An 11413-nucleotide genomic window follows, 5' to 3' on the forward strand; every position below is an offset into this window, starting at 1 on the left:
GCTGGGAGATGCGCGCTCCGGCGAGAGCTCCGAGTTGTGGGCGCGGTTTGAGTGATGCCATCGTGTCGTCTGCTCTCTGATTGGCCGTACACGTGTACGACGGAAGTCTGTCGGCACACTTCCTTGACACGGATCAACCGGTCATTCAACCAGTGCTGTATCTGGTTGTTCATTGAGTGGAACGCTATCTTATCTCGTGCTGTTTATGATTGTCGGATTGCTGCTCAGGCTTTCGGAGAAACTTCCACGCGTTGTGCACAGGATCGGTGCGATGGTGAAGCCGGAGGTAATGTTCGTTTTGGGCGGGCCCGGCGCGGGGAAAGGGACACAATGCGCGAGAATCGTTGAGGTAAGAGAGATGCGACGAGTCAAACGATTCGCTCATACAAATTCGTATTAATTTCATATCTATGTGTGAAGTAAAGCAATAGTTTAAGGTCCTGCTAGTGTCCTATAGCGTAGCTCCACCTTACAGGAATCACGCATTGCCGCATGTCCTCTATAAAGACGTTTAACAATGAAAAAGCGCCTTGTGCCCCGTTATCATCAGTAATGGTGTAGTTCGTATGTATTGGCATCAGAATTGAGCTTTGAGTTGTAAAAACTCCCAGGAGTAATATGGGAATCGCCATATTTATGTATCCTGGTTATGAACAGGACTTCTGTTTCAGCATTTCCTAATGTCAATGGGTGTGTTCAGCTGTCAAAATGTGGCAACAACAAAGCTGGCTTTATGGATGTCTTTCCCTGAAAAAGTGGAAGATTTTTAAGTAAATGTATTGTTTGTAAAACGTAAGATGCGATTTTACAGCATGAAAAAAAGATATTGAGTATGTACGGAATAGCAAAAATAAGCAATGAGCAGGTGTGTCCCAATCTTTGACTTGTAGTGTAATATCAAAGCAACCTTTGCTATAAAGAAAGCTGTTCGGCTGACTACATCGGACACACACACGTCTAATTTATTATGTTTATTATTAATATTATTCCTGTTCACACGTGTTGATATGTGATGCCCACCTCTCATTCTCACACAGACTTACAGCTATACTCACTTGTCTGCCGGAGACCTCCTGAGAGAGGAACGCAGCCGCAAGGAGTCCGAGTTCGGTCAGCTCATTGACAACTGCATCAAAGAGGGAAAAATCGTTCCGGTGGAAATAACCATCAACTTATTGAAAAAGGTGGTTATGCCTGTTCATCCTGTCCATCCAGATGTGGCCTGGTGGTTAGAGCGTTGGGCTTGTGATCAGAAGGTTGCAGGTTTTTTAGATAAAGCAACTCTAGGCTTGTGAATATATTTAAACAGACTAATATTTACTACTGTGAATGAACTCGATTTCTGATAACAAGCGAGTTAAAGGTGAGAGGAGTGCAAAGACTGAAGAGCTTGTATAATAATGGGCATAAATCATAACTGCAATATCGTGACAAAAGTCCAACCCTATTTATGGTTAATGATTGGTTGCTGTGTTAAAAACTGCAAAATGATAGTTTATGGACACTTGTTTTATAATCAATGAAGGTGATTTTCACCCTTCAGACATCTGAAGTTTGTTTAACGTCTTTTATTGGCAGGCTATGGAGGAGACGATGAAAGTAGATGAGAAAAAGTTCCGCTTTCTTATCGACGGTTTCCCGCGTAATGAAGACAACCTGCGAGGATGGAACAATGTCATGGATGGAAAAGCAAATGTTAAATTTGTTCTTTTCTTTGATTGCAATAACGACGTGAGAAATGGTCTTATTTTTAAAGCAATAGTTCACCTACAAATTCTATCATCATTCACTTGCCCGTTTGTCATTTCAAACCTTTATGACTTTCTTTGTTCTAGTCATTTTTTAAAGAATGTTGTTAACCTTACAACCATTTACATCTATTGTATGGAGACAAAACCAATGCAAGTGCATGGGTGCCAGTAATAAGTTCTTCAAAATGGAAGAAAGACAGTCAAACAGGTTTGAAATGACAAGAGGGTGAGTTGATGATGACAGATTTTTTTATTTTTGGCTGGACTAAAAACGTGTATAGTCTTAAGTGCAAAGTTGGGTTTACATTTTTTTTTATATTTCTTTTTTATTTATTTATGAATTATTTTCCAAGTTGAAAGTATTCCAAAAGGACATTGATCATTGGTGGTTGTGTGTTTCAGGTGTGCATTGACAGATGTTTAGAGCGGGGCAAGAGCAGTGGACGCACTGACGATAACAGAGAAAGTTTGGATAAAAGGTATTTACCATTCAGGCTTTTTATAATACCAGTATAGAGTCAGACTCCACAGCCCAATTAAGTTTGTCGTACATTTTCCTTTATGCTACCCTACATAAAGTGTATTATTGCAATATTTTCTATTTGCATTGACTTTCAGTTGCATTTTATATAAAATCATGAATGTATTTAATGTTCAGGATCCAGACATATCTCCAATCCACACGGCCTATTATAAAGCAGTATGAGCAGATGGGGAAGGTGCACACCATCGATGCCTCACGCTCGGTAGATGAGGTAAGACTGGTTTTAGTTAAATTTATTTGAGAATATAGGAGAAATTATTCAAGCTATATTGTTTTCATAAAATGTATAATACACACATTGTCATATCTGTTATTATATAATTTAAGCACAGATGTAGAACAGTATTTATTAAACAGCACCTACGACTGGCTCTACCCATTTTACAATTTTGCACTCATTAGCTCCCTTTACTTTTTCTTGCAGGTGTTTGCAGATGTAAAGAAAATCCTTGATAAAGAAGGTTAAAGCTGCGTGTCCACAGCCAAAACCATGACAAATTTAAGGTGTCTGTTTATTGATGTTGGCAGTGCTCCACCTTCTACATGTATCAATATATACATTTTTACTCATTCAATAGTAATATAGGATTTTTTTAAATATTTTGTGTGTTTGTATATATATATATATATATATATATATATATGGTTGTAGGGCTGAAAGGTAAACATGTTGTTTAGCCAATTATTTAAACTCCTATTAAACTGAGGAGGAACAATATTTAAGTAGACTCAGCAATAAACATTCAGTGCACTTCTATAGGAGCAGTACATGCCTGCTCTTAACTTGTCTTACTTGGCATATGTGTTAGATTTGTTTGAGCAATGTTTGGGAAAAATTACCATCAAGTGCATAAAACGGGATAAACAAGATTTTAAAAATAGAAATAGGCTAAGAATATGTTCCATTCGGTTCTGTGTGTGGCTGCATTTATGTTTTACGTATGACACCTTTCTGTAAGCAAATGAGCAAATATAAATGACCAATAGGAAATTTTATTGAGTTGACAGTTGTTTTATCATATTAGGCAAGATGTAAGATGATAATTCTAAACTGGGTCTGAGGCCACCCAAGAATAGAAAATGGAGATTTAATCTTTTGTCATGTTTTGACAATTGTATTCCAGACACTTGTGGTCTCTGCTCAGGTGATACATTTTAAGATGTGGGGAAATGGGGCTTGACCTTTTACTTGATTGTTTCAGGATCTTTCGGGTCATTTATAGATAAATTGTCTTCATGTCATATTGATATGACCTTTCTGCATAAAACTGTTCAGTGTTTCATATCACCAGATCACATAAAACATGAAACTAGGTATCAAGGATGACATCACTCACCCCTAGAGAAAAATAAAAATGCCAAAATATGAATATATTGACGCCTTTGTGTTTTTGAGTAACCTTTCTGTAGATGTATTTGTTAAATCTTAATGCCCCATATATCACATACATATCGTATAGGGATGAAGTATAGATTTATATTTAGAATTTTGTTGTTTCATCAGAAGAACATATTCAAGCATAGTTACGAATGTGCAGTGGCATTTTAAGTCACACAACAGTACAGCGAACAGTATAGTTTCAATCAGTCATTGTATATATGTGTTACAAAATTACACATTTAACCTAAAGATAATTTTTTTAATTCAAAACGTATGCTTATTTCTCAAAATACGTTTGTGTTTCGCACCAAGAAATGTTTTGTCAATGGGGGCCAAAGTTGTTTGGTAATTAACGTTCTTCAACATATCTTCTTGTGTGTTCTGTAGCAGGACTTGAAAAATGTTCATCTTGGTGTCTATCCCATACTTCTAAAGAATGTTAAAAAGGAAACCAATATGGCATTTGTCCGCCATCTAGTGGAGAGACATCATATTAACATCAATGAGTGCAAACATGTTGGATGAGATAAAAAAAATACAAACATGATAGTGTGTGCTGTAATTTGAGCGATACAAATTGACTTTAAAGGTTTGTACTTAGTAGTATGAAAAACCTCAAATTATTTGGTTTTGCAACAATTGCTTTTTCAGATAGTTGACTAATTAATTTATTATTGCAATAATAAGTTACAAAATTGAATTACAATTGGTAATGTGACTAGTAATTAACTGCACATGCTATGAATAATGGTGAAAACCCCCCAAAATAACTTGAATAGTTTAAAATGTAACATCACTAGAGGGTATTCTGTTGTACTGATTACGAGGATGTCTGCGATTTGTTGCTATATGGTAATCTTAAAATTTGTCGTAAACAGTAAGTGATTCCAATGTCATTCATTAACTCACTGGTTGGCCAAGTTAGTGAATTAATAATCTTTTAAAATAAATAAAAAAGACATCTTTGTTTGGTATCAAATCTTTAATTGTAAGGACTTTTGCCCTCTAGTACCGAAAACTGCTGTACAATATCAAACGTGTCTAAATACAATATATTTGTTTAACAGTGTAGCGCTCCTTCAATCATACCACATAAAATGTTTTTCAGCAGAGGTTTGATTAAATATTTACACAGCATTTGCATAATGATGCTTTATACCAATATTACACTTTGTATATTATATACAGTGCAGTTTGACTGAAAAGGAGTGAAATAGCACTCTTTGAAAACAAAAATAAATAATCGAGATATATTTATATATTTTAGATACTCTCCAATACTGTTTTAATAGGACACTGCAATCTGTATAAACAAGATTTCAGTTTACAATACTTTAAAGTCAGTGTTTACGTTGCTAATAAAATGCAAAACCACCATATCTGTGTGAAATCATGCATCATTCTTCTGCTGAGTGGATAGAAAGTACACAAAAGTACATAACATACAGGTGAAAGTTTCCTGCATATTTAAGATACAATTTACAAATGGGTAAACATAGCGACATCACAGAGATATATTCAGGCATCTGTATTATTTCATGGCTTTTTTTGTGTACCAATAATAGACCACAGGTCTGACTTGTACCTTTCAGGATAGCTTAAACAACAATCTTCAAATGGTTTTTTAAGTTATTCTTAGGAGGAGCTGGGCGGCAGGTCTGCTCTGGTTTTGCGGTACTGGACTTTGGTGTTAGTGACGGCTCCATGTTTCTGTCGCAGATGCAATCGTAGCTGACTCTTATGACGGAAATGCAGGTCACAATTCTCACACTGAAAAACGGAAAACATGATTTACTTCTTCAGTTACAGATATACAGAAATGTGAAGCTAAAAGAAGTCATGCTAAAAAATGTGACTCACATGATAAGGTTTCTCTCCCGTGTGTATTCGTAAGTGACTCTTGAGCGTCTGAAGGTGGCGGAAGCGTGTGCCACAGACGTCACACGGGTAAGGCTTTTCTCCAGTATGGATCAGTACGTGAGCCCTCAGATGAGCAACCTACAAAACCCAACAAAAGAAAAACCTTTATAAAGATGCATTTGCTAAGGAGACCTACATAACATTTATTTGACAGTAAACAGAAACATGGCCTGGTGGAGTTTAGGTTTTACCTGGACGAAGCGAGAGCTGCAGGTTTCGCATTTGTATGGTTTTTCTCCTGAGTGTATACGCGAGTGGGTCTTAAGATTTGCAGGTCTGTTGAACTGAGCTCCACAAACATTGCAACGGTATGGTTTCTCCCCTGCAATTATATTATAAAAATGTTTAAATGTTTCTTTGAAATCCAATCCAATGTACATGCAAGAGATCCTGAACTGAATGCAATCATTTACCTGTATGGACAGACTTGTGGCTAGCCAGGTTTCCTTTATAGCGAAACATGGCCTGGCAGCGGTCACATTTGTATGGCTTGCCGTCCTGTAGCCACTGAGGCTTCTCTGAATCAGATTCGCTTTTAGAATCACATTCATTACAGAAGAGTCTGCCACTTTCTGTCAAGAACAGAGAAAACACTTATTAGGTTCTGTTCACAATGCACACAATTCAGATTTGTTTTTCTGGTATTTTTAATTCCTTTTTGTTTGTTTAGTCTAGAATAGAAATACAATAGAAATGACCTATAGTATGCCTCTTACATTTCCAAAAGATAACCAAACCACATACAAATTTAGGATTGAGTTTGTAAATATCCGATTTTACATCCAAAATTATTTCAGTTGGATGACACTCAAAACTAAAATAACCTTTTAAATAAACTCTTTAGAATTGTTTAACCTTGTTTTTACCTAATTTTGTAGCCCCCTCTTCTGTCAAAGTAATTGGAGATCCACGTTCCTCTTTCTGAATGCGTTCATCTGTAGACCTAAAAGCATCAAATGACACCATGTTTAAAAACACTGCATCAAAAACTGCTTATATTACATTGCCACACCATGAACATGAAGAACAACAACACACAATGTTTTCAGAGCACTGACCTGCTACTGATATCGCACTGACTTCTGGTTGCATCTTCACTGCTCTTATTGGTACCCTCTGTTACTGTATGAGATGGAGTTTGTGAGCCATGACCAGTCATTCCATCCGTGGAGTTAAGTACAATGAACTTGTATTTCTTCCAGTTGCGGACCTTTGTGGGTTCACCCACAGAGTTCTTAGGAGAAACTGCCCCTCGACTACAGCTGCTGGACTCTGCCGGTGAGTTAGGTTGGCAGTCTGATCTAAGAGGGCTCTGAGGACCACTGGTGTGTGACAGGTCAATGTTCTCCATCCCTGAATTTACTCTCCTCCTGTCTCCCTCAGGCCGAGCTGAATGGAAAAGCACTGATGGACGGTTCCGCTCTTTTCTGGACTCGGTGGCTCCGCCAGCAGTCTTGACCGTGACTCCGTTGTCCGGCATGGAGTGCTGTTGACAGGCTATTACGCCGCTCTTCGGTATCTGCCAAAGGGGGTTTGTAGTACTGAAGCTCTCCAGGGGGACAGGAAGATGTCTATAGAAGCGAGTAGGGCTTTCGGTTGAAGTGCTGACTGCGTAGTGCAGGCTGGGAGGACCATAAGTGCTCATGGTCACACTTGAAGACATGTTCAGGGCGTTGCTTGGGAGAAATGGAGCTTCGGGAGTTACACAGCGTGGCAAATCCGCTCTGGTCTGCTTTACACACAAGCCCCTGTGAGATGAAAAATAAAATGTTTTTGTTACAAATCAAATACAACTCTGAAAACAGGGGAAAACTGAGCAGAGATTAAGCATATACCTAGACTCCATGAACCTCTGGCATGTGTCCATCACATGGTCCATCTGCAGGTATGTGGCTGTGTTGAGGGTGGGTATAATGAAGTTTTCTGTAAGGGTGAGGCAAGACGTGTACATAAACTCCAGCAGTATGTCGAAGCCATTGGGGTCCACATTTGGATCTAGACTTATCAAGCTTAGGTCGTTTTTATGAGTCTCTGCAAACATTGAATAAAAGAGGCCGCTGGAAAAAATATAGGTAGAATTTATTATGCATGTTATGTACTCATCAATTGAATGTTTCCAAAATGGCATTATTGGACAAAAAGTGCACTACCTGCATGCCATCAGAACGGTCTTGTGTGCCCGAAACTGTTGCCCACCAACCAGAATGGTGACATCGGTCAGGATGTTTCTGCTGCGCAAGCGGTTGAAGTTGAACAGCACATCACCGGCATGCCGGGTGAATGTGATGCAGCCGTCTGCTGCACTTGACATGTTGACGACCTGCATAGAAACAGTTCAACATCTGGTTAAACGTGTGGGGAAATAGGGACACAAAAATCAATCGATCCTCACTTGATCACCAAACCAAATAATAATTATACAAAAATTACACCACAAACGTTTTTACTTTCATGAAAAGTATTATTATAGAGTCTTAACTACTGAAATAAGACCTTCACCGTGAACTCGCGTGTGCTCTAACAAACGGACACTAGATGTCCACAGAGTCACTTGTTGCAAGATTAAGATATGACTGATTGTACATACTGTAATTTGCATTTACTCATTTACGGTAATTGTATATTGGTTGGTTGCCAATCAAGAAAGGATCGCTTCGTCTCGTGCTATATCATAAAACATAATTATAAATATTTATATATATATATATATATATATATTTTAAAGGAATCTGTAACAGTACCATAACATCTGTACATAAAAACGTTACTAAATATATTCTTGAGCGTCCAGGAGCCTCTAGACATGACAGCGACTGTGTCTCAATATCTATGAGCTGCCAGACAGCATATTTGCGAATCGCATGCGCGTTCAGAACTACACAATAAAATCTAGACAGTGTTTTTGACTCGCAACGCCAAAAACGCTTCACTAGAAATGTGCCCTGCACATGTCACTTGTTGAACAGTAAATGCGCATTTTAAGACACCGAACGAACCTGAAACCAAAAGAGCATGGTGTGATTTATGAATGCTTCGGTGGAATGAACACGACAGTGCAATATGCGCCAAGCTATGTCCATAAATAATCTCATGACATTGATTAATGTGCTTAAACGCTGAAGCAATCGTGAGAGAACATTTAGTGTGCTCACATGTGTCCTGCACATTGGCTTAAACTGGTTATCCTTTCACTATTTAGTTCAATGATATATATACGTTAAACGCGTTCAGCTGATCGATTTGAGAGTTCAACCTGAGCCAAAAGATAAACTTGTGAAACTACGTTAATAAATACAGGATTTCTGATAGCGAGATCAATGCTTGACTTACAAAAAATACATCTCAACTAATGATCATCTATATACGGTTGTGTAGGCAATAAACTTATTTTTCCACCCATATCAAGTTGCGCAAACATGTGTTCATCATACAATCCTAAACGAGCCCAAATGAGCAAACTGCTTCCTTCTTTAATCTTTGAAGTCTATTGCAACTCTGTCCAATAGAGAGAAACACACACATGACACGAACAACATTAACGTTAGTTATTCGCGCAATTAGGCCGACAAAAGTCGCGTTGCGTAATTAACAAGACACATCCGAACACAACAAAGTAACGTTAGTCTGGTTTAAAAGGAGATAAATAAACAAACAAACTCATTTCTATAGAGCATCTCATGTTAAGTCTAGACGTTTTACTAGATAGAATAAAATCACCTGGTATAATTTTCTTGGAAGTGTCCAGCGAAGACAGTTCTTGGAAGAACTCTTCTGAGAACACGCAGTTCGCAATTCTCGGAATTTTACCAGTGGACCGTACCACTTACACATCAGAGGGGAAATCTGGACGATTGTGTTTTCACGCTCGTGTAAATCTAAATAACCGTGCATTTAAACTAGTACGAAAGAAATTATTAAAGTATCAAAGCAATCGGTCACATTGTTTATTACTTTTTTATTTTATTCAGAGGTTTAGCTTTTAACATTGCCTAACTAGTTTACAGCGCATGACGGCGCCTCCACGCTTAGTGGTTTGCTCTAGAAACGCGGTCATATTTTACGTCACTCCTCCCACCCTTTCTTTTCTGTACGGATTCCGCAGAATTTATCGCTCGCGCTATGAACCGTCTAATAAATCGTGTATTACGTAATGTAAACTGGGCCAACAGATGCAACGATTCAATGTTTAATCATTGAACTCTAAATGTGTGTTCTGAACACAAACAAGAACGTAAACTCTTAGCCGATTTGTCTTACGTAAACAAAGCATCAACATTTGTTTTTATTGTTTATGAGAATTAAATGTTAATCTGTGCCTTTCTTTCCTATTGACCTTTTTTTACATTACTTTGTTAAGAGATTACATTAAATTGCAGGGGCGATCTTTAAACATTGACGTTCAGATTACAGACTCAAATTGAGTGAGAATTGCAAAATAATAAATGCATGTTAATGCTTTATTGTTTTTTTTACTAAAAGGTTGTTTTGATTTAATTTGATATTACCGATTTCCACTGTTCTCTACAAACCGAGATCACAAGATTGAGTCAGAGATTGATTATAGCACAGAATTAAGATGGCAATTGAGGCCATCTCTGCGCTCATGCACGAACACTTAAGCTCATGACTACTTCAGCCATGAGTGTAACCTAACACTTAACAAAGCAGCTATTCAGGACCATAACGCACCACACAACTCACAACACTATTTATATATCAGTCCCTAAGAGGTACTGGAAGCTGAACATCAGGTTGTTTACACCAAACTAAGTCTTAAACGTATTTTTTTAAAGACACGTTTATAAAACTACAGTTTTAAATCAGAGATTAAAAGTAAACTATAATGAGGTCAAGGGGTGTGTCAAAAGGTCAATATACAATACATAGACTGTTTTTATATAAGTATTACATGTAATTATTTAATCCAAATATGTAGAACAATGCTAAAATGTCCTTTATACCTGTTAAGGCTGATTATTCTGGACACTTAATTGTCAGAGGTCAAGTTCAGTTTAGACATCAGGGGTTTAATAACACTGGACAATGAATATAATACATTTTAACTTTAACATTACTCAGCTGTTTTTTGATGCATAAATGCTTATCAATTGCAGCCTGAATACATAGGGAATTTGCCACACATAAATGTTTATAGGAACAGAATTTATTTATTTATTTAATAGATAATGTATTTTATAAATGACTGCTTTTCATGCATAATCAAAAACAGATTTAACAAGCTTCAGAGAAAATAAATTATAGTTGGATTACATAATCACAAGTGTCACACATTGTGCCTCGGGAGAAATCACAAAAATATGGAATTCACTTATGTTTTAAATGTGAAGAAATCTAAAAAGTCTGTCCTAGATCTGGTGTAAAGACCAATACCATATAGAGTTTTCATATTGTGCATTTTCCTGAAAGGTATCTGTGATGTTCTGTATACCTGGAAAAGAAGTGTTGAAATTCTCTAATAGTGAAGAGCTGACAAGATGTTGAATCTCTTAAACTTCATTGTGAAACTACCCCCTCATCTCTCACACATACAAATACACACTTCCTCTTTCTTTAGAAGAGGAAAGTGCCCTATCGGAAATAGACGCTGTCACAAGTTTTTCACTCTCAATCAGATGGACGATGTCATTTTGTAGAGAACTTTGACCCATGACATAACAGATAAGGCTTTTTGTTGATATTCCTGTGTCATGAGAGTGAAAACAAAATATTTGTTATAAGTTATAAATCAAATAAAAACTATTTAAAACAAATGTATAACATTTCTAGTTGCAATGGTGTGGCTTGGATACCAGTCAC

General features: G+C 37.3%; 2 protein-coding genes across 2 annotated transcripts; one reads left to right on the forward strand and one right to left on the reverse strand.

Moving 5' to 3' along the window:
- Positions 1 to 82: 82 nt before the first annotated feature.
- Positions 83 to 4204, forward strand: cmpk (cytidylate kinase). Its single transcript, XM_079451887.1, has 6 exons — positions 83 to 349; positions 1038 to 1184; positions 1579 to 1731; positions 2154 to 2230; positions 2410 to 2506; positions 2720 to 4204. The coding sequence occupies exons 1-6, from the start codon at positions 206 to 208 to the stop codon at positions 2759 to 2761; spliced, it is 660 nt and encodes a 219-aa protein (XP_079308013.1). The 5' UTR covers positions 83 to 205; the 3' UTR covers positions 2762 to 4204.
- A 122-nt stretch (positions 4205 to 4326) lies between these two features.
- On the reverse strand, positions 4327 to 9676 carry bcl6ab (BCL6A transcription repressor b). Its single transcript, XM_079451609.1, has 9 exons — positions 9314 to 9676; positions 7747 to 7916; positions 7432 to 7653; positions 6655 to 7344; positions 6463 to 6539; positions 6010 to 6168; positions 5788 to 5918; positions 5537 to 5674; positions 4327 to 5446 (listed from the first exon to the last, which is right to left on the reverse strand). The coding sequence occupies exons 1-9, from the start codon at positions 9485 to 9487 to the stop codon at positions 5312 to 5314; spliced, it is 1896 nt and encodes a 631-aa protein (XP_079307735.1). The 5' UTR covers positions 9488 to 9676; the 3' UTR covers positions 4327 to 5311.
- Between the last annotated feature and the right edge of the window lie 1737 nt (positions 9677 to 11413).

The sequence above is a fragment of the Barbatula barbatula genome (genome assembly GCF_947034865.1).
Source record: "Barbatula barbatula genome assembly, chromosome: 3".
NCBI classification, from domain to species: Eukaryota; Metazoa; Chordata; class Actinopteri; order Cypriniformes; family Nemacheilidae; genus Barbatula; species Barbatula barbatula.

Coding starts and splice junctions, on each gene's coding strand:
- cmpk (XM_079451887.1), top strand. CDS start 206: ATGATTGTCGGATTGCTGCTCAGGCTTTCGGAGAAACTTCCACGCGTT. Junction 2,231..2,409: donor AGAGAAAGTTTGGATAAAAG/GTATTTACCATT, acceptor TTTAATGTTCAG/GATCCAGACATATCTCCAAT. Junction 2,507..2,719: donor CCTCACGCTCGGTAGATGAG/GTAAGACTGGTT, acceptor TTTTTCTTGCAG/GTGTTTGCAGATGTAAAGAA.
- bcl6ab (XM_079451609.1), bottom strand. CDS start 9,487: ATGCACGGTTATTTAGATTTACACGAGCGTGAAAACACAATCGTCCAG. Junction 5,919..6,009: donor CCACAAGTCTGTCCATACAG/GTAAATGATTGC, acceptor ATATAATTGCAG/GGGAGAAACCATACCGTTGC. Junction 5,447..5,536: donor CGGGAGAGAAACCTTATCAT/GTGAGTCACATT, acceptor TCCGTTTTTCAG/TGTGAGAATTGTGACCTGCA.